The sequence below is a fragment of the Bacillus rossius genome, chromosome 11, assembly GCF_032445375.1.
Source record: "Bacillus rossius redtenbacheri isolate Brsri chromosome 11, Brsri_v3, whole genome shotgun sequence".
Taxonomy (NCBI): Eukaryota; Metazoa; Arthropoda; class Insecta; order Phasmatodea; family Bacillidae; genus Bacillus; species Bacillus rossius.
This window is the reverse complement of record NC_086338.1, coordinates 14135151-14157960: the sequence shown is the minus strand read 5'-3', so window position 1 is coordinate 14157960 and position 22810 is coordinate 14135151. Positions and strand designations below refer to the sequence as shown.

General features: G+C 35.9%; 1 protein-coding gene across 3 annotated transcripts in view; it reads right to left on the bottom strand.

Annotated features, from left to right (window-relative positions):
- Nucleotides 1–22810, bottom strand: part of LOC134536665 (cyclin-dependent kinase 12) — a 127135-nt gene that overhangs the window by 80046 nt on the left and 24279 nt on the right. For all 3 annotated transcript variants that reach the window (XR_010075835.1, XM_063376493.1, XM_063376495.1), the window contains exons 5-7: nt 21182–21345; nt 11341–11537; nt 7025–7229 (exon numbers count right to left, since the gene is read on the bottom strand). Coding sequence is in view for 2 of the 3 variants with exons in the window: in XM_063376493.1 (XP_063232563.1) it covers nt 7025–7229; nt 11341–11537; nt 21182–21345 (566 nt within the window). In the remaining variant the exon portion in view is untranslated. The remainder of the gene's footprint in view (nt 1–7024; nt 7230–11340; nt 11538–21181; nt 21346–22810) is intronic.

Below are 22810 nucleotides of genomic sequence, written 5' to 3'. Positions count from 1 at the left end.
TAAGGTTAGTAAATAATTCACGGTTATTTAAAACTTATATAAAGTTCAAAATATATTTAAGTAAACGCATGAAGCTATTTATTTTGCAGTTTTTAACAATTTTGTTACCAATTTCTGAACAATTGATCTTAAACACAAATTTTGCCCGATTTTTCGGGAAAAAACGATACCCGACCGGTACGTCGGGTATTTGTAGTACCCGAAACGTGACCCGAAATTTCGGGTACCCGACCACCCCTACTTTTTAGTTTGATATTCTTTAAAAGCATGTTTTTTAGTTTTTTAAACTATATTTATTTTTAACTTTTTAGTTTGATATTCTTTAAAAGCATGTTTTTTTAGTTTTTTAAACTATATTCATGTATAATTATCATAGGGAAATGAGTTACCGACACTACCTATTACCATCTGAGATAACTATTTGGAGTTGCAACATCACAAAGAAATGGTAAAGTCTCTACGAATCATTTGCAGTTAGATGTATGGATATAATATTAGAATTTACCGGGGAAAAAAAACATTTTTTTTTTCGGCGTGGCCGGGAGTAGAACCCACGATCGCTGAATCCGAAAGCTGACGTCACAGAAGTCGCGCACCTTAGACCGCTCGGCTAACGAACGTAATGAAATGGGTGGGACATTTTACAGTGATGAGTCACTCACTCTTAGTCGAAAGAGTTACAGACGGACAGACAGAGTTACAGACAGACAAACATACAGGTGAAGCTAATATAAAGCATGTAAAAATGACTGCAATCTTAGCTTGATGCGATTAAATTAGGTTAGAAAAATCGACACCAGTGCGTTTTGCGGCAGAAACGACCATTATTCAAAACACGAAAACTGTGGAGTCAATTTGTTATGTTGGTAGTGCGCACATATTGATTGTTGACAATTTTTACATTTTGTTTTCATTTGCGATGGCAATATTTACTGCTTGTAAACAGAGTAATAAAAATACGTGGATTTCAGTAACGTGTCAAAACGAAGATAATATCACGGCACTAGTCTTCCAGTCTATGTTTATTTCACGCCTATGTTTATGATGGCGTAAATAAATAGAACTTACGACATAAGGACATTATTTTGTGCGAAAAAGTGTGAATTTCGCGCGAAAATTCGTGAATTTCGCGACTATGTCAAAATCAAAGGAAAGTCGCAAAATTCGTTTAAAGTATCAAATTTTCGCGTTATTTCGTGAATTTCGCGCTTCACCATTTTTCGGGGTCTCTACTAATAATTGATAGTTATATACTACTAATTCTTTCAACAGAAATGACTCATTTAAGACATACATAATCTTTCATATGATGCTAATACAGTGAAACTTCATTTATTCGTTCCCGCATTGTAGAATTTCCCGGTTTTATTGTTCAATGTCCGTGGTCCCGAAAAAATCCCGCAAGAACAATGTTAAAAAAATCCCGTTTCCATCGTTTACGAATATTTTTTAACCCGGTTTAACGGGTTGAATTTTACAGGCTTTTTACCGATTTAACATTCAAATTCCCGAGAAATATTCCAGTTTACGCGTGTCTACACGACACGCAATACCAATATTTACATATGGCGGCCATTACTAAAAGAAAACGAATAAAGTGAGCATGACGCTGTTGCTAACAGGTACACCAACTTCGATAAAACAACAGACGAAAGCTAACGCTCGCACGATAGTTCTTGCTTTGTGCGATAATCGATACAACAATATAACCGTGGTCGATATACTGTACATACTAGCCCAACGTAAAACGTAAACACGTTTCTATTTAGCGACAGTGAAATCCTGCGAGAAACATAGACGAAATTGTTCATCTTAGCGTTTCCGTGGCAGGCCGTATATGCGCGAGATTTTCTTTGTTTACGGTAAATTAGCTTTACGCATTTAACTCTAATGCACGTGTGAAATTTGTAAAGGTTCATTGATATGTATCGGCCTACAAAAGAGGTTAAAACCATTAAAGAGCGTTTAGAAATTATAAATGCAGTTGAAAAAAATCCAGGCGAAAAACGGGTTGATTTGGCAAAGCGCTATGGTATTCCTCCATCGACTCTTAATTCTATCTTCGCTAGAAGAAATGAGATTCGGAAACAAGCAAGTCAGTTCGGCCAGTCTTCAAAAAAACGGAAAATGGCAAGACAGTCGAAATACAGTGAGCTTGAGAAAGTTTTGTTTTCTTGGTTCCAGCAAGTTCGGGCATCAAACATCCCAGTGGATGGCACGTTTTGTTCATTTAAAAAAATTAAGGAAGTAGTGAAACCCCTTATTTACGTTACCGTTATTTACATTTTCCCGTTATTTGCACTATATTCTTCAGGTTCCGTTTGGTTCCCATTTAATCCAATACAATACTTTCACGTGAATTACGTATCAAAAATCTAATCCATCCCGCTATTTACATCACGTAACAACGATAGTAGGCCTAAAAACATTGTGAAAAACGTAACTTTATAGTCGGCAGTGAACATTTTAAATCGCAAAATAAACATATTTTATAACATGAAAAGTTGCTTTTATTTCTAAACATATAATAATTTAAGCCTAGGCGTGTAAAAGTCCGATTAATTATAGCAGGAGGCAATCTAAAATGTACTCGGGAAAAACGTAAACTCACGAATGTATAAACGTTCTGTTACTATATGTCACAACTTAGCCGAAATACTGGTACGAGACATAAACCTCACTAGATAAAATGAGCGGAGTCTTGGTAACTGTTTTAAACGTATTTTATAATTTCGGAAGTATTGTACAGTTGACGCATATTTTTTAAACTAACCATTTATATCTGGGGATCGTAAATAATTAATTATTGGTATCAAGAAATCAAGGTGAACGTAAACTTGAACACGTCACGGCAGCGAGAAAACTGGTGCGTATACCAATAAACTGGTATTAGAACTGGACAAAACTGGTACACAGCGGTGGAGCTTATATTTTTTTCCGCTAAGCTCGCATCTTTTGGCTGGCTGCTGATGGAACGTCACAAGTCTGGGCGGAGCGTTGAGTGAGTTATACTGCGCATGCGCAGCTCAGACAACAGAGAGAGCCAGCCGGCGGCTACGCCGCGCCATAACAGCTGATTGAGTACGATGACCTTTCTCCGCGCACGGCACGCTATTGACGGTAAATTTCCAATTTTTTTACTGTAGTGCAATGCGTATGTGTAATGTAGCCCGCATTTGTTATGAACGCTGCAGGATGCGACTGTATTTTAATTAACTTTAACGTATTTCTTACTTTTCCCTTTATTTACACTTTCCCGCTTTTTACACTTTTTTACTTTGTCCCCATGAAAAGTGCAAATAAGGGGTTTCGCTATAATTTTCCAATATTGATAGTGTATTAGACACCTGCGAGTACTCGAAATTCGAGTTTCGAGTCGAGTTTTTTAGTAATACTCGAACTCGAGCTCGTGGCTTTTCAACAACTCGAAATTCGAGCGAGCTTTTCTTGCACTCTACCTATAGAAAAAAAAAGACTCTCATTATAAGGGAATAAAAGTCTTACAACACTATTATCCTTTACTTTATAATGTAACATGATCGACCGTATACATGAACACATCATTTTTACGTACCCGGGATTTACGAATTTCCGTGATGAATTTTTTTTACTTCAATAATTTTCCGCATAGTTTTAATGTATCACTTTCCTGCTTTATGCGGAAGTATTTCCCGCTTTATGCGGAAACATTTCCCGCATTTTACTGTAAAAAGCGTTTAAATTGTCCGGGGTCTCATCATTTACGCCATAAAATGTGTGATATAAAGTCCCGTTTAAAATTTTTATGAAAGTTCCTGCCAGTAATGGCGCACGTAATTATAAATATGAAGAAAAGACAAATGAACAACAACTTACGAAGAAATATGGATGATGTACCATAACTACAGTACAATTCCAATAGTTATCTTAAGATAATTACCATAAAAAGAACTAACGATTCTTTGTGGATACCATAACTACTGCAGAAGCATGATAGTTACCACATTTGCACTATAGTTGCCGTAATAACCGAGATGTGTATTTACCGTGATGGTAATGTATTTATTTAGGACATATTAAAAAAAAAGGATGTTAAATCTTGATATGTACGGTTGGCACATGTTGCTAAGAAATAATGCGATCTGAAAGAATGCAGTACTACTACGAAAAGTGAAAAGGGTACTAGTGGATTTTTAGGTTATGGCAGTCTCTTTCGTTTTTCAGTAATATCGGCCGAAAATTAACAAGAGTATTGGAAGTTGGCAGAAATGCCGATTCAACTAAATATTGGCAAAATCGGCTTCTTCAGTACAGCTCTACATTTGATGACATGAGTAAACATATTTCAGACTACAGGACATTGAAAAAGACTTTAATTTCCATGTAGGTTTATTGTGCGTAAGTTTTTTTTGCAAGTGTAAATTGAATTAAGTAAAATGCTTCTATTTTTATTACTTTAAATTGATTAAACTTAATGACAAGTTACAGATATTTGACACTAATTTCGAGGTTAAACAATTTGGTAAATATGTAGAGTAACGGTATATGCGAAAAAAAATGCTAAAAATCCGAAAATACTTTTATTCTATGCTCTTTCACTTCCTCTTTTCAAATCAACCGGCGGAGATAAGAAATTCCAAATACTTTAGGAGATATAGAATTTTTTAATTTTGCAATACAACACCTGTACAACCATTAGACCGACGCCATTTTTGTTATTTTGCCGTGTGTTCGTGAATGCGTAATAAATAAAATGGTCGATTAGGTCAGGTCAGTTACATTATTAATACTTTCAAACTAAGCGGACATAAAAAATAATGTGAATTAATTTCAATGGTTCTTTAGTTTTAAAGTATTTATAATGTAACTGACCTGACCTAACAAACCCGGACAATATCAAAATAAAAAATAAAACTTTAAAATTAGAAACGTTAAAAACCCACCTAAGTTGGAGGCGGGTACATTTCCTTTGCCATTAGAAGGAAATGATGTAGTCGTTCACCTACGTCGCGATACCTCCGACGGATTAATAAATAAATAAATAATCACGTATTGGTTCATTTGAATACTGGCCAATCACGGAACTGTCACGTGACAAAATTGTCCAATAAGAAACATAATAGATACTCGTAAACCAGAAACAATGGTGATCGCCGCATGAATACCCAGGTATTGTGATGAAAATTAAAAAATTCGATATTCCTAAAGTATTTGGAATTTCTTATCTCCGCCGGTTGATTTGAAAAGAGGAAGTGAAAGAGCATAGAATAAAAGTATTTTCGGAATTTTAGCATTTTTTTTCCGCATATACCGCGACTCTACATATTTACCAACAATTTTACTAAAGCATTCCAGCCACACAGGTTGCCAGCGAGAGATGCTTCTCATCTGCTGTAAACACCATCTCCAATCGTAGAGCTAATTTAACTCCTGAACGTGCAGAACAAATTATTTTTCTGCATGATAGATTGAAGAACAGAATTTAATACTCTATGACAATCTCTCTCAGAATTTTTGTGCCGAAAAGTGGAAATGTTGAAACAATGTGAATGTACTTTTCAAACAACATGATTTTTGGTGCTCAGTTAGTTGAAGCTCAGTAAGGACTCCAGAAAAATTGACAAGGATGAAATTATTCCAAAGTTATGTTACATTTACACAAACATATACGTACTTGTAAACTGTGGTTATGTTAGTTGGATGATATCAGTTACTAATGAACCAATGGAAACAGGTTAGATTCAATGGAAAACATGTTTTTTTTCCTAGCAGTGCAAATTATAAAAGCACTCTGTAAATAGTTACCCAAAATTAATAAGCCCACTTCATTTTAATACTTTATTCAAACATTATACCTACTAAGTTTAAGGTAAAAATAATTTCCCAAAAGTGTAACTGTATCACAAAAGCTCAAGCTTCGAGAACTTTCAAGTAGGCTCGCTCGAGCTTGGCTCAAAGTAAAATTCTTAGGCTCGCAGACCTCTAATGTAGGTCTATCTATTTAGTAGGCTAACAATGATAATGGTTTCTTTTTTTATTTCCATATTTTTCTCAAAAGTTCTCACATTTTATTACTCCATCACAGTAAATTTATGTGCAATAAACTGAAAAAAAAAAAACTCGAACTCGACTCGATACTCGCGAGTATTTTAGCAAACTCGCTCGAGCTCGACTCGAAGTGAAAATCTTCTGCTCGCAGAAGCCTATAGTGTATATACAGTGTGCTGCTGGTGTCAGTTTATGGAAATACCTAACTGATTCACTGAAAGTTTTTGCAATAGTACATACATTGTTCATTTGGTAACTTTAGAGTGTGTTCCCACATTGTAGGATTTCCTGGATTATCCGTTTTTTTACTCATGGTCCATTGGAAAACGGATAATCAGGGTTTCACTGTACACACACATCTAACCCAAACCTAGTGCCTATCTGAAATTTGTAGCCCTAACCCAAACATTAAGTTTGATCACTATTTCATTTACTTTATTAAGTTCAAAGTAGGAAAATAAAACAGTAAGACAATAATTTTTAGTATAAAGGTTGCAATAAAAAAATCGATAAAAATTTTTTTATGTATGAAATCTAAAAGACTGGCTTGCGTTGTGTTCCTTACGTATTTAATAAACACAGCTTTGGGCCTTGATACACAATGCTGCCAGTTTCGACTCGGTGATTTCTCATAGGAGAATTGTTTACACGTTTAATTTTGGTAGATTTACTTAGTGCATTCTTGGGAGACTGGTATTATGAGCTGTAAGAAAATCGGTCGAAAGAACACTAAGCGGGAAAAAAAAAATCGCTGTGGGAGTTTTAGTCGAAGCAGCAGGAATGTTATATTGTACAGCGCATGCTCACAGCTTTGTTTGCTGCCAAATTGTGAAAAAATAAGATAAGCATAGCCACATTTATCCATTACTTTAATGCTTCATTCTTAGCAAAGGATCTTTTAAGGATTCTTAGTGAAATTAAAGGACTTTCAAAAGATAACCTGATGCACCGTAACCACTGAAAACAAACAAGAGTCACGGCTGTGCCATGCACTCACGCGGAAGAGGGGCTTCTTCCAGAAGAGCTCGCCCAGGATGCAGCCGCAGCTCCACACGTCGATGGCCGGGCCGTAGCGCTCCTCGCCCAGCAGCAGCTCCGGGGGCCGGTACCACAGCGTGATGACCTTGTTGGTGTAGGGTCGCTGGCGGTCCTCCGCGCTGTACAGCCGCGCCAGCCCGAAGTCCGCCAGCTTCACCTCGCCCCTGCGGCCAGCACCAAGTGCACTTCACGGCGGACCACGGGCAGGGCCAACACCGATTATACCGACACGCTATAATTAAAAAAATTAAAATTAGTATCTTGGGAGAAACTAGCACCAAAAATATTATATGGTTAGTTGTGATAAAACAAAACAAAGTTAAACACAAAAATCATGTGAATACACCATCAAGATTACACTGTGAATTGCGATAAAACCGAAGTAACACCGAAAAGCATGTCGAAACACTAAATAACACCATAATACAAGTTATATCACGGGATCAAGTAGCATTCACCCGAGGCTTAATTGAACTGAAAAAAAAATAATGTTTAAAGTTTAAGGAATGTCATGTCCAGACAAACAAAGTTGTACAAAAATGCAAGAATCAGAAAAATTAATTTTATTAATTTAATTTTGCATCTCTTATTGAATCACTTTCATCCACAAATACTTGGTAATTTTTTTTATTGTTCTAAATGTATCTGTTTTAGACCAATTAATTACATATTATTTTATCGTAAAAATAAAACAAGTAAATTTTACCACTACTTTGGTGGAGTAAATATTTCAAAACAGCTTTTATAAAAATAAAAACAATAACACCAAATATATTGTTTTAAAAATGAAGTTGGAATAAAAATATAACCCTAAAATCTTGTCTCTAACCATTCAACACAATGCAAGCTAATATACCACATAGCACCCAAACTTGAAGTTAAATAATATAATCAAGCAGCACTGAAACCAAATTTCATTTAAAACAGAAAAATTAAATCTTTTAATGAAGGAAGTTCAATGAATTTCATTATTTTAGGATTAAGATTTTACTGAAGTGAAAAATTGATTTACTTTGATTGAACCACTCTAATTTAATCAATTTTAAACTACTGATAATTGTACATTAAAAAAAATAATAATTCTTGTTTTCTTACTATTGCTCTGAACATGTCGAACTTTCTATGAATGGGTTTTGTTTTTATGAATAACTTTACCTAACAAAAAAAAATTTTTTTTCTGATAAAAATCACACTCCTACTTTTCAAACTTGATTTTTGTACCAAATGTGCGACAATTATGCGATAAAACACAATTTATTAGTGTCAATAATTTAAAACCACAAAAATTAAATAGTTACTTCAAGGGGCCGGTGTAAAATAAATCAGTAGGCAATGATGGAACAAAAGTTTAAAACATGCTTCAAAATACACGCAACATAAAGCAATGCATGCTTCAGAAAAACGTGATCAACTACCAAGCACTGATTAGGTAAATAAAAGAGTGAATTACTTGAGACGACAGATAAGACGAAAAACGGAGAGAGGGAGAGAAAATAATGTATCACCAAAAAACTCCTCTTAATCTTTCCCCTTCGTGTTGCTGGCTCTAAGTACAGACTGTAAGACTGATGTGCTTTAGATGCTAAATACTATCAGTGCATTGACAGATGTCTGATAAAGCAACTGACAAAATTCTTACTGGCCCATGTGAAAGCTTCAGTATTACCGAGGAAGATTTAAACGTGAAAACAAATTGGAAAACAATAGCAAAGAAAAAAATTCCCGAACACTGGGTCTAAATCCTGTACAACTCCAGTTTTTTTTTCCTCGGCTTGTAAAGCTCATGTACAATTCCTGAATTTTCTGGTCAGTAGACACCCTGTTTTACATCCAACAGTGAAGAGCATTTACCAACCAAATTGTATTTTTTTTAAAAAGTGTTATAGTGGATGCAGTTTCCACATTGTTTACATTATAACATACAACACCGTACACATCTTAGTTTCTAGGGTTCTGCGAACATTCGAAATTTCTGAATTCCAGTTAGAATTTTTTGATATTCGATTCGTAATTTCAAATCAAATTCATTTTACAATAATTCGACTTGGAAAATCTCGCCCGGGTACACTAATATAAGACATCCCCCTCCCCCATTTTTAAAAGAAATGCAAACGGGCGATTACATCTTCCACTTACAAAAAATTATGCATGGAAACCCCTTATTTACGTTACCGTTATTTACGTTTTCACGTTATTTAACCATTTTATTTCTGTCCCGTTTTAACTTCATTTAATGTAATGCAATGAATTCCCGTTGTTTACAACGCGCCTATTGCTTTACGCAGTTTACGCCGTTCGTTCTGATAAAACTGCTTACCAACTTAATTAATCTTATTACAAAGTAATCTGATGTGTAAATCGTGTTTTAAAGACGTTTTTAAAAGTAAAAAACTTCATCTTTAACGTCTTGGGAGTCGCTTTATACCGCTTATAGAAACGTAAGCAGCGCCAGTTTGGTTGTGTTGATTCCTGTATTTCCGTATAGAGAGCGCGCACGTAGTCTAAGATTGATATCGATAGCTCGCAGACTGCATGCACGCGTGCGCTGTCAGGAACCGAGTTAACCAGCACGATCGTTATGCGTATAGTTACAAATCACGTTCTTGTTACGGGTTTCTTTTTTTTTTACATTGAATAAAATGGTTTTATTGCATCACTCATTAATTTAAATTATTTAGCTTGCTTTCACAGTCTACTTTTTAAATAAACTTATTTTCCATGAATAGGTTTTGTTTTTATGGATTACTTTACATTTTTTTTTTGCATAATAGTATTCTCCGTTCACATTTACCTGAGTTTTGGAATAAACAAAGCCTCTTGTAAACAAACATTTTCATTGGCTGCCGGCCGCTGCGCACATTATTCGTGCGCAAGAAATAGTTCCTTGGTTACGTACCATTTGTAAGTATTATTACACTGCCTTTTTTATAACAATTGTTGTTATATAGCATTATAGCGTTTCACCATTAATATCCAATACAGTTTAATGTGTCAGCAAGTATTTACTTACAATTATGTTAGCAGACGCCGTGTGTAGAGTTGATGCCCGGCGCAACAACTGTATTTCGGATCGCACGCGCACGGTTTGTTATGGCTGACGCCGGACTGAGTTTTGTAAAGCACAGAACAGGAAAGCCTTTGAAAAGTGCACAGAAAACTATTGTGTTCAATGTTTTTAAAACATTTTCAGACAAATATCCAGATTGTTGTGTGAACGATATCGCGAGTTTAACTGCGGAATTTACGAGTGTTTCGAAGAGCAGTGTGCTTCGTGCAAGGAAAGAATTACAGGACACTGGGACATTAACAACTCCCGGGAAGAAAAGTAAACTTGAGTATCCTGTTATCAAAACTTGTGATAATTTTGTAAAGACGGCTATTAGGCGTAAAGTGCATAGTTTTATCTTCGCAAATGAACCACCTAAGCTGAACAAAGTGCTATGGTGCTTCCTGTTATATTACTTCTCCGTTATTTTATTAGCACCGACTGTACTGAAGTTTGTGTGTTGTAACTAGTGCTTGGCGCGCAAGATTAATTCAGCCTATCACTTGCTGACGCGGCGCAGTGATACGACGGTGTTTGTTTATTTCAAAACTCAGCTAAGAGTGAACCCACGGTCTCACCCCTAAATTATAAACTTGATTTTAGAATAAAATGTGCAATGCTTACACAATAAAAACGGTAAATTTGTTTTTTATTTTTGTACCTCTTCCTTATGCTGTGAAATTTTTATTAATATTTTTATCCTTGAAAGTCAAACATGCTAAATAAGGTGGCAAGTGAGAGAGTTTTCTCTACAGCAGGCAACATATTTACCAGCCGCAGAGAATTGTTGTTGCCGCACCATGTCGGTGAACTCACCTTTCTCCATGACAATTTGAAATGATTTGCGAAGTGATTTATGTTAGTGCTATAGACATATAATTTTTAATTTTTTTTTTTTAATTTTAGAGAATCTGGTTGTGCACTTCAATATAGTCTCACTTTAATTTTAGTTACTTGATTTAAACTGTTAATTATGTGACAAGGTGGTATGTTAAAAAAATTTAATGATCTATGTTATTTTAATAAATATTCCCTAATTTGAAACTCGTGAATATTTTTGAAATACTATTCGAACAGAAAAATCACAATTCGCAGATGTCTATTAGTTTCCATAATAAGTGTTGTTTTATATATCATTACTAGCACATTTAAATATGTTCTGGTCCAAAATACAAAATAGTAAAATACTACTACCCACTAAATGAAGAAAAGCGAGACGGCACACGCACCTGTTGTTCATGAGGATGTTGCTGCACTTGATGTCGCGGTGCAGGAAGTTCTTCTTGTGGCAGTAGTTGAGGCCGTCCAGCAGCTGCTTCATGATGGAGGCGTTGTGGGCCTCGTTGAAGTCCACCATGCCCGACTCCAGCAGCCCCATCAGGTCGTGGTCCATGTACTCGAACACCAGGTAGAACGAGCCCTTGTCCTGCACACCACAGCCGGGCCTCATCACCGCCGCTCGGCCCAAACACAGACAGATACTGCTGACACAGAACACATATATGGTACTAACAAACTACATTCTTCAAACAGTTACAGCATACTTTAGTCTCGTATACTAGGAGCCTCTAAGGTGTCTAAGGCACCCGTTCAAAAATTACGAAAATAAGAAACACTTCAATTTAATATACTTTAAATTTTTACAAATATTCAATTCCTTTTAATGTTGTGCAAATGAAAATTATTTCTGATACATCTGTATGTATAAAAATAATTTTAAAAATTTGACAAAAAATTATATACGCCATCTGTGCAGTTTACTAATAATTTTAGCAGCACAAAATTAAGTAACCACAAAAGAAGAATACAATACAAAAATTCAAGAGCGTAACTACAAAAAGGCAAATCTACCAAAACAACTTTTGGGCATACAAATATATATTATGTACATAAAATACAAAAATATATATATATATTTTTTTATATTAATCATAAACCGTAAAGACATAGGCATATTTAAAAAATAAAATAATATTTTTGAAAGGGCTGAGGCATTGGGCGCACCTCTACACGACTCTATGTTCATTATGATTGATTACCTGGTAATTTTAATTTGGGGGTAGGCCTTCGTCACGTTGCCTTTAATATTTTTTTGTATTCTTTGGTTAATTGTTTTTAAGTGTGCTTTTGTAATTTTTAAATTTAAATTTATTTTTAGCAAATTCATTTATGGTAAAATTTGATAAGTTTTTATTGTCCTATATATTTTGGTATGTGTGCCACTTTATTAGCTTTGCTTACCATAATTAGCATGACTGAGTGCATGGGTGTGCAACCAGTGCTGCGACTAATACCAAATTTTTGGTGTGTTTTATTGGGATGCACGAATGGCGCGAGCATCGCATGCGCGACAACCTGGTGGCAATCATTCGCCACGGTGCACAAGAACTTCATCGTGTCACTTGGTGGGAACAAAACGTCCGGGAGCAGGCCTCTCAATGCATTTGTGGGTCAACCTCAGACGCCATCGGACAGACGCAACAAGACTAAGAGATCACGGCCACTACCTGGCCCCTGGCTTCCAGGCTTAAGACCTCCAGCTGTCTAGTATTCTGTACTCTGCCCCTAATTTTGCATTTCGCAAGAGTGTTAATGCTTTCAAGGAAAAAACCTAAAAATTGTGTTTCTCTTTTCGACTTGCGTGCAAGTGCAACTTTAAATTATATCTGCAAACTTTTCTTCGTGCCAGCATCACAAGATACTTTTTGGCGATCATTTATCAGAATTGTGCACGCAAAGTAATTGCGCATTGGCTGCCCCGAGGCAGGACCCAAGCGACGAGTCTTGCACATTACACTGTACCTGCCGCCTACCCAGTTTAATTCCTCCTGCAAGCAACTACCGTATTTACCCAAATATAATGTGATGATTTTTACCAAAATTGCTGGAACTGAAAGTGAGTCTCGCAGCATAATCGCAAATGTACGTCTTACCGCCGGAGGAATGTTTTGAAACGGCGTGGCAAGACAACTGTGTCAAGGTCACGGCAGGCGCCAGCTATGCGACTAAAACGTGAAGTAAGCGCTGCTAGTCTCAGCTTGGGTCAGTATTAGGTAGAAGCGATTGTCGTTTGTTTGGTCGCTTGTGCTATGTTACTGTGACGTAAGTTTTGTTTTGCATCGTAAGAAAGTGAGAGATTTTTTATAACATGGATACTGTAGAGAAGCGTGGGAGTACACGATTAAATATGCCTAAAGGGCTGAGAAGAAGTTACGATGCAGGCTGTAAGATTATTGTGGAAAATTATGCCATACAAACGAACAACTGCCAAGCTGCTCGTAAATACAACGTCAGTGAAAGTAACGTGCGTAACTGGAGGTAAGATTTGCGTTGTCTAAAAAACGCAAGTAGTACCAAAAAAGCATTCAGAGGGCCATAAAAAGGACGGTTCTTGGATATTGAAACCCGCTTTGTGAATTTTATTGAAGAGAAGAGACGGGATGCCTATTTCGCGAAAAGTCATAAATTTAAAAGCCCTAGAAATTGCCTGGGAGTTTAATATTCCGCGGACTCGCTTCAAGGGTAGTACTGGCTGGTGCGTGAGAATGATGCGCCGTTGCAGTTTTTGTTTGCGCGCAGAACATCATTAGCAAAAAAGCTGCCAAAAGATTTCCAAGAGAAATTGACTAGATTTCAGTGTTTTGTGATTGGTTTGCGTAAACAACACGATTATTTGAACTGCCAAATCAGGAACGCAAACGAAACAGCAGTTTATTTTGACATGCCCCGCAACACTACCATTGATACAAAAGGCGTCAAGACTGTTACCGTGTGCACGACTGGTAATGAAAAGCTGCGAGTCACGGTGATGTTATCTGTTTTGGCAGAAACTGCCACCATTCGTCATATTAAAAAGAAAAACACTTCTCAAGGAAGCATTTCCGCCGGACGTATTCATTCGTTGTCAAGAAAAAGGCTGGATGACGAGTGATTTGATACAAGAATGGTTTCGACTTGTGTGGAATCGGCGCCCCGGTGCACTGCTGAAGAAAAGGGGCATGTTGGTTCTTGATGCGTTTCGGAGACATCTGACACCTGAGGTTAAAGCTGCGGTATGTAATTTTAACACAGACTTGGTTGTTATTCCCGCTGGAATGACTCATGCTCTCACACCGACTGGGAAAATGAAGAAACCATCAATTCTGCAGCTAGCAAGATGGATTTCCACTGCGTGGAAAAGGATAACTCCAGAGTTCATCGTCCATGGTTTTAAGAAGTGCTGCATTTCAAATGCCATGGATGGCACTGAAGATGATCTGTTGTGGCAAAAGGATGCTGCAGCGAGAGTTGCGCCAGAGGTGCGGCCCAGCAAGGTGTGTGGATTGTAAAAACGAGTGACTGAGGAAGCAACATTAATTTTTAAGTGCAATTGATTATTTGCCATTTTAGAAGATTAATATTAAGTGACATAAGTAGTGGTTATCAATAAAACTGTGTGTGTAATAAAATCTTTGATTGGGCTATCCTTTACAAACCTGCGGTAAATCGTAACAATAGCATCAAAAGATTCTCAGTGACGTAAACTTTTATTTCCAAAAAGGGAAAAAAATTTCACATTTTAAGCTCAGGACTAAACTTTATGAGATATAAGCATTTCTAGTAATTATAAGCATAGTTAGTTGTAAGATGCATCATCTCTGAAAACTGATGAATATAACTAACACTTTAGTTTTCCAAGTAAGTGTATATTATTGCACTCATGTAGCTTAATTTTAAATGTTCCTCTATTGTCACACTTCCATTTTCTATTTTACCCACATCTCTAAGGAGTAGATTTTTCTCCAAGGTATACATGTTTCTTTGGCATTACAGTTAGTGACAACCGTAACTTTATGTAGGATTAATACAGTAGACTTAATTATCTTTGCCAATCAAGGGTAATGATGCCGGGGACAGTCCATTAGGTTAATTTACAAGCCTTACATATAAAAGCACATGGTTCGTACCCTCTTGAGCAATCAAATATTAAGGAGTTTTTCAAGACCCCTTAATGGCATTTACCAATATCAAGGGGGTATAAAACCATTTGTAATATCACAAAATACCTCCAGAAAATAATTGTCAAATTGTTAATGAACAAAAAATAACTTTGTTAGTTCATTTCTTACAGATCAGGGCCTGTTGTCCATAATTATCTCTGGAACACTAATCTAACCCAAGCCTTGTCTATCTGAAATTTATGGCCATAATATTTAATTTTATTTTAAACTCTATTTACTCATTCAATTAAAAAGATATTAAGGTCTTTTTAAGGATATCAAGGAGACGTACCAACCCTGAAACATAATAATAACCAGACTTCATATAAAAATATTGATTGAAACATTGATTTATTAAAATAATGGATGTCTTCTGAACAAACAGGTACTTTGGAAGGAATATAAAACATCTCTCATTACCGAAGGAACACAAATAAGTAGGGATGTGCGAAAGTGACTTTATCCACACGAAATGAAAGTGAAAGAAAATTTATCAAGTTTCGCGAAAGTGAAACGAAAATGAATTTTTCTATGAGATAAATATATTCTTAACGAAAGTTAAGCGAAATTTTTTAATTAACAAAGAAAAAAAGTGCCCCAAAATTTGCTCTTCAGTAATAAATTCTATTACATAAATCATTTTGGTACCTTTTGATGTATATATAAATATTACTATTTAATATAATCAACATCCGCCCTAGACCACACAACACAGCCCCATGTCACTCGTAAATTTCAAGAATCAATCCAGATCTTTCAGCGCACAGACTATTTCCTTTACAGTCATAATGTCGCAGTCTATGATAATATATTTATTTGTGCATGGCACTGATGAAAAAATACGTGAATACTGCGGAACGGCCGCCATCTTGCACTACTGTCACACATGGCTAGCTCAAGAAGCTGTAAACCAGGCAAGGGACATGGTCAAAACAAAACATAACATAACAAATGGTTGCTGCCAAGTGGTCATTACATCCAGTGACTTGTTGACATTTTTGTCTAATTGGCTGTATATTATGAGGATTTTTATATGCCAGTCAGAGTATGTAAAATTTAAATAAAGCAGACGACAATGTTTTTTTTTGGCTGTGCGCGAATAAAAGTAGGTACGTTCTTTGTTTATGTGTATACGGTAAATACTAAATAGTGTACTAACAGTTCTGGAATGTATGTTTTACGAATATAGTACCTACACTACTGTTTGAAAGCAAATGAATCAGGTAATTTTTCAAATATTGCATGATTTTGTTTTGATACCTAGGCCTACTGTAATCACGGTTAAATTTTGTTTACTTTATCTGCCATGTTTGTTCAAATTATGATTTTACCGTATTTTCATTAACGTGAGTTTTTTTCATCACCCCGTAAATTAATCTTAATGGAAATCTTTTTTCTAATTAATGTCTTTATATGATTTGCATATGTTATTACATTATTAGTAATAACAAGCAAATCATATAAAGACATTACAGTAGAATCTCAGTGCTAAGTACTTACAGGTACCTCAAGTTTTTGTACTTAGTACTGAAACATGCATACATATCTTTACAAAGAGAAAAAAATATATAAAAAAAATAGCTACAGGAGAGCCGCAATGCCATATGTATTCGCAACTGCGACTTGCTTTTTTCCCCTTGTCTAGTTCTCTGAGTATATCCACTTTTTCCTTAAGCGTGAATTGCTTTAGTTTCTTTTTATCTCCAGGATCATTCATATTGTAGCACAAATACAATGCGGTGTCTAAATAACGTAACTTGAAAATAAACTCAACGATAACAATAAACAATCCCGGCACAGACATCAAACAGTATTTTTAGCGTAGCGTAACACTTTTGTCTAAATAATTAATACTTCTCTCAAACCTCCGTCTTTCGATGTATCGAATGGTGTTGTGTTGCTCACGTCGCATACTACGTACGGTATAATCTATGGTTGTGCGCGCAACTGTTTGTTAACTTTGTTTTGAGAATTTAGAGGTTAGAAAATACGTTGCGGTGGTATTTGTGTATCTTTGTTCTACTACATTAATCATTTAGCTGGAAATTTATTTACCAGTTTAAGTAAATTTTGGTGCAGTAATACCACGCTACTAGTAGAATTTATACGTTATAGTGAAAATATGATACTTTAAACTGAAACCGTTTTGCATGGCGAAGATATGATTTTTGGCGGGGACTTAAAAAAAAGTACATTTTTATTAAATTACGATTTCTTTTTCAACTAGAACAAACGAACTTCGGTAAGCTATTGAACTTTCGTTTGGCTCGGTATATTTCGCTAAAAACGAACTTCGACAGATGAAATTCTTACCGAAATCGAAAATGAAAGTAGCAAAATTTCGATTTCGGTATCGGTATACTGAACATTCGCACAACCCTACAAATAAGTAGTGATGGGCCGAGACTCGAAAATTCGAGTCGAGTCGAGCGAGTAGCATCAGCTCGGCATTCGAGTTTATTTTACTCGACGGGGCGAAACTCGAAAGGAAATTCGGGTAAAACTCGATGATAAAATATAATAAAATTGAATTACAATAAATTCTTAATATCTCCTTACGTGACTTCGGCCGACACTAAAAATTACGTACGTAAGACCGAAACACGTACTTACAAACAATGACAACAATCGGCCATATTATTTATATTTTAGTTTTACAATTGCCAACTTAACAGGTGTGACCACATAGCAAAGAAGACGAACATATTTTTAATAAACAAAACACGAATTAAATTTTATAATAATAATGGCAGAAATATTACTTTTTTTTTTAGTAAATCCGTGCTACAATCGGTGCAACGTTACAATAATAAATTAACGGTAGCGTTATATTTGTGCGCATGTTTGCGACTGATACGCCACCAATCACGAAATGGCATTTAAAAAAACTTTGCTCCACTAATTTTAGGAAGTATAGGTTGGCGAACATGAATTTTTTTTTCCCTGTTTGTTTACACTATTACGTTCGGCGAGATTGCGTTTTGTATAATTGTTTGCTATCCAAGTTAAGTGGCAAGTTAAAATTAATTATGAAGTATAAAGAATTTTATAAAGTGTAACTATTCAATACAAATACAGAAGCATGTATTGGTTGGAAGTGCCAGCTTGCGATTGGCCGGCAACGTAACGGCGTTAGTGTTGTAGCAATAATCTTTAAATGTATTATATTTGTTATGGGGACGTTTATTGTAATGTTGCGCCAATTGTAGCACGGCCTTACACTTCCCATAAGTGAAAGTTTTCAAAAATGTTCTAATGATTGTGTGAAACTTACCTTAACCTTCGCGCCAACAAGCCTAAATTATATTCAATGTTTTTTATTGACTCGTGAATGCTACAGGCCGCAGCTAACTCGTTCGGTTCAAAATAAGGTAAATATGTAGTTGAGCGGTATTTGCGAAAAAAAAATGTTAAAAATCTGAAAACACTTTTATTATATGCTCTTTAAATTCCTCTTTTCATTAAAGCCGGCGGATATAAGAAATTCCAAATACTTTAGGAGATATCGAATTGTTTAATTTTCACAGTTGGGCGATATTTGTTAAATAAAATTTAAAAATTCCGAAAATACTTTTATTCTATGCTCTATACCTCAATTATTGAATTGTATTATATCAGTTAAGAATTTAACCTAAATGAATTATTTGTATTAATACTTGTATTTTAAATATATTTGATTAAGTGGGCCATGATATAACAAGACAACCATCTAAGGACTCTTAGCAATAAAGTGCAAATATTCAAGCTCGACTTAAGTGTCAAAGATTCAAATAAAAATTCAGACTCGAATCGACTCAACTTGAATTTATGATCTACAAACTCGACTCGAATCGACTCGAACTAATTATTGTAAAATTCGACTCGACTCGACTTAAAAATTTGCACGTTCGTACATCTCTACAAATAAGTCATCCCAAATTTGGCAAGTCCATTTTCATCAGCACGTTGCAAGAACATATTTGTTTTTGTTTTAATAATTATTTATATATTTATTAGTCATACATCTTGACGACTTCGAGATTACAGACGTGCCCGGGACGTCGCGCATCAACCTAACACTGAAAAGTATCCATAAAACAAAGATGTATGCAGCAATACATACGCATCTTTAGGAGCCGTGGCTTCAGTGTTCATCATGAAATATCACAGTTAAAAGCATGGGGAATAAATAGCATAAGACAATGATATTGTTGGTATCATGAAAACCTGTTGTGATACACACTCAAAGATTGCCTTCACGTACATTGCTAGCTCACAGTCATTTACAACAGCCGAAGAGGAAAAGTTAAGATTGCGCAAACCCTGCACTCGCGAATTCTGGATAATTTTTTTCCCGGTGTTGCTTCCTCCAGTCGAATGCCAGCCAGTCACATCACTCGCCAGGCACCTAAGGAGCCGAAGGGCAGCCAGAAAGTAGCATAACGGCACTTAAAACCCACAAGCAAGAGACTGGTGTGTGAAGCAGCCGTCAGGGCACTCCCTCGAGTTTGAAGCGAGACAGAAGTGACAGCTGAAAGGGTGGGTGACACTATGAGTCGGACCAAACAGCTTTCTGACACAATAATACAGAACAGCCAAGCGAAGAAATGCACCGGAGCGAAACCATATTCTTTTTATAGCTTCAGAACATAACTAATAATTTAAGTAAATTTTAGCATGGATAATGAGAAAATAGGAAAATCTGAGCGTGGATAACTGGCATTTTACTATATTTAAAACCTATGCATTTCCTGTTTATAAAGTTTGCTCTTTAAAATTCAAGAAGCACAAAATAATTTTGAAAACTTCCATATATTAAAGGTACATTTGTTCGCAGTTAAGTGTATTTCAACTTGCATTGGAAAACAAAATCACAAATACTTATATTCCTTGCCAATGTAGGGCTTTTTCAATTTGCAATTGCACAAAAAGAATCGAAGCTTTGTATATTGCTTATAGAGTTGTCCTTATTTCATTCATAGAAATGGAAAAAAAAAAACACATGCTCAAGTGGCGAAGGAATTGTACTTATTTATTTTCACTCTAAACAATACAGTAGAACCTCGATGATACGTTCCCGTTTCATAGATTTTCCCGTGTCATACGCCGATTAATTTTGGTCCCACCGAAAGTACTATATTTACAATGGTTTTCTTTCCCGGAACATACACTTATAAAATTATTAATTTCCCGTTTCATACGTTTTTACGAGGCGGAAAAGTCCTAAAATTCACAAATTTATTTGTTAAATTCCTCCTGATAATATACGTTTTAATGCTTTTATTTTGAAAAACGTTCATTGATTACCTTTGCAAACATAAGAAAATAACTTTATCGCACCATAGATATGGATAGTATCAGGAAGACTGTGCACTTCGCTAGTAGCATCTATGGCCAGCACCGAGCGAGACTAGTGGCGCAAACTAGCAATGATTATGAAAATGGTGCCGCGCTTTACCAAGGCACGGATCTCATATTTTGTGCATTCATTAATCTTTGAATTGAATATACCCGTTTGTTATTGTTTTCTTACGATCGGATTGTTTTGTATTTTACGTTTCTCAAGTTAAAATTTTATTGAAAATTGTTCTGTTGCATAAAGTTGTTTGTAAAATGAAACAAACAAGCAAAAATTTCTGATTTTCTTTTTACAATAGCTTAATTTTTTTTATTTCTAATTTAGGCTTGTAGACTTCTCCCCCCCCCCCCCCCCCTCCAAGAAAGGACTGCTTTACTTGATTATGGACTATATTTTACATTTCTGGTGGTTTTATTATATGTACATATAATGATGAATTCATATCTTTCATTAATATAATGCAATTATTCACACATTATGTATTGAAGTTTAATCTGACATTGTGCTGGTATGCTAGATTGAAAAAATTTGTATTATTGCCATTCCCTTTTCATACACTTTCCCGCATCATACACAATTTTTGTGCCCTCCGTTGAAAAGTGTATAACAGGGGTTCTACTGTATTGTGAATTATAAGACAATTTTACAAAAATTTAACAGTGTCTCTGTAAAGACTTGAAAAAAAAAAGCTGGAAGCACCATAAAGTTGAAATAAAATTGTTGGCTCGGTGACTATCTCAGGAAAAGGCTTACCTTCCTGAAGTCCAGAGCATCCTGCTTGTCTGTCACTATCTCTCTCAGGTTGATTATGTTCTTGTGGTTCAGCTGGCGCAGAATCTTTATCTCCCGGACGGCCGTGATCGGGAAGCCCTCCTTCTCGTTCTCCAGCCGCACTTTTTTCAACGCTACCAAATCACCTGCAGACACATCAGCTATGTAAATCACAGGAACCACTTTCACACAGCTTTAACACAACTAACCATGTGAGAGCTCAGTAAACAAGAAGTCACGTGCGATATGTGCAAGTCGACTTTGTCTCTGTATCGGCCACTCCCCAGTAGATCAGGCACCAACACAAGTCCTGACTACACTGTAGTGTCATAGATAAATGAAGAAAGTAAGCTACTTCTGTATGAACATGATGGTAGAATGAGCAAAACTACTGATTTAACATCGCTTCAACACCTTCAACTAACGTGTTCACATTTTGTTATAGCATAACAGTTTCAGTGGTTTTTTTGTTGATGTTGTTCATAGCTAAAGACCATTTTGTTTACCGGTATGTGTTATGAAACAATCAAATAATGTTTCTTACGCATATAACATGGTGATGGTCCGTCTTTTCATTTTGAAGGGTACTTGTTGCAGATCAGCAAATAACCTCCAACCCACGCATGGATAAACTATAAAAAATACCCTCACAAAATATGTACCTTAAAACATTTGACAAAGTCCTAAGCTGGATTAGGAATGGCTACTAGAGGTGTGTTATTGTAGGTACAAGCAAAGTTAAATTTTATCATTACGTCTCCTTTAATTACTATGTATCCTTTCAACTGTAAATAGGTACATTATAAATATATACAAATAGTTTCTTTCACAAAATACATAGATGAATAATTGGCATATAATACTGATAATACTGTATAATACTGTAACTGTAACATTTAATACTTGTACAAAAAATTATAAGCATAACATGAAACTATTATTATTATTATCAAGTCCTGCAATCGGAATCTCGCAAAGCAAAGCTAGCCAGCTGTGAATGACAAAAAGAGAAAGAGTCAAATAGATACAGCGGCTCATGCCTCAAACGGCTTAAACTATTAACGTAGACCAGATAACAATAAAGAACTGGCAAAGCAAGATACAGTTACACCAAAAAAAGAGAAAGGAATAGGAAAATTATTTAACCACAATACCGTACGTACCACGAGACTACTTGACATGGTTACCCTCCTGCAGAATTCAAAACGTAATTTCCAAGTGGCAAGCCGAAACAAATAATTTAGAAGAAATTTCAAAAAGCTATAGAACTATCACATGACGTTAAGAACAGGGCCACAACCTGTTGGTGCCCAAGCGCACAAACCCAAGTTCCGCGAAGAAACTTACCATGTCGAGAGCTCGCCAGCACCGTACCCCTAACTGACTTAAAAGAGTTACAAAAGGAACTACATGCTGCTCAAATGCAAAATGACCCGACACCGTCAGTAGCTACAGCTGAAAAAGGCCTCGAGACCCACCGCCGAAAATCCTCGAATACCGCGCCCCAGAAGGGGAACCGCGCAAGCGCAGTAAACCTGAGGGTGGGGGATCAATTACCAGTTGGAAGGAGAAGGAATCGTGACTTATCTAAAGGGGAAAGAAGGTGGAATG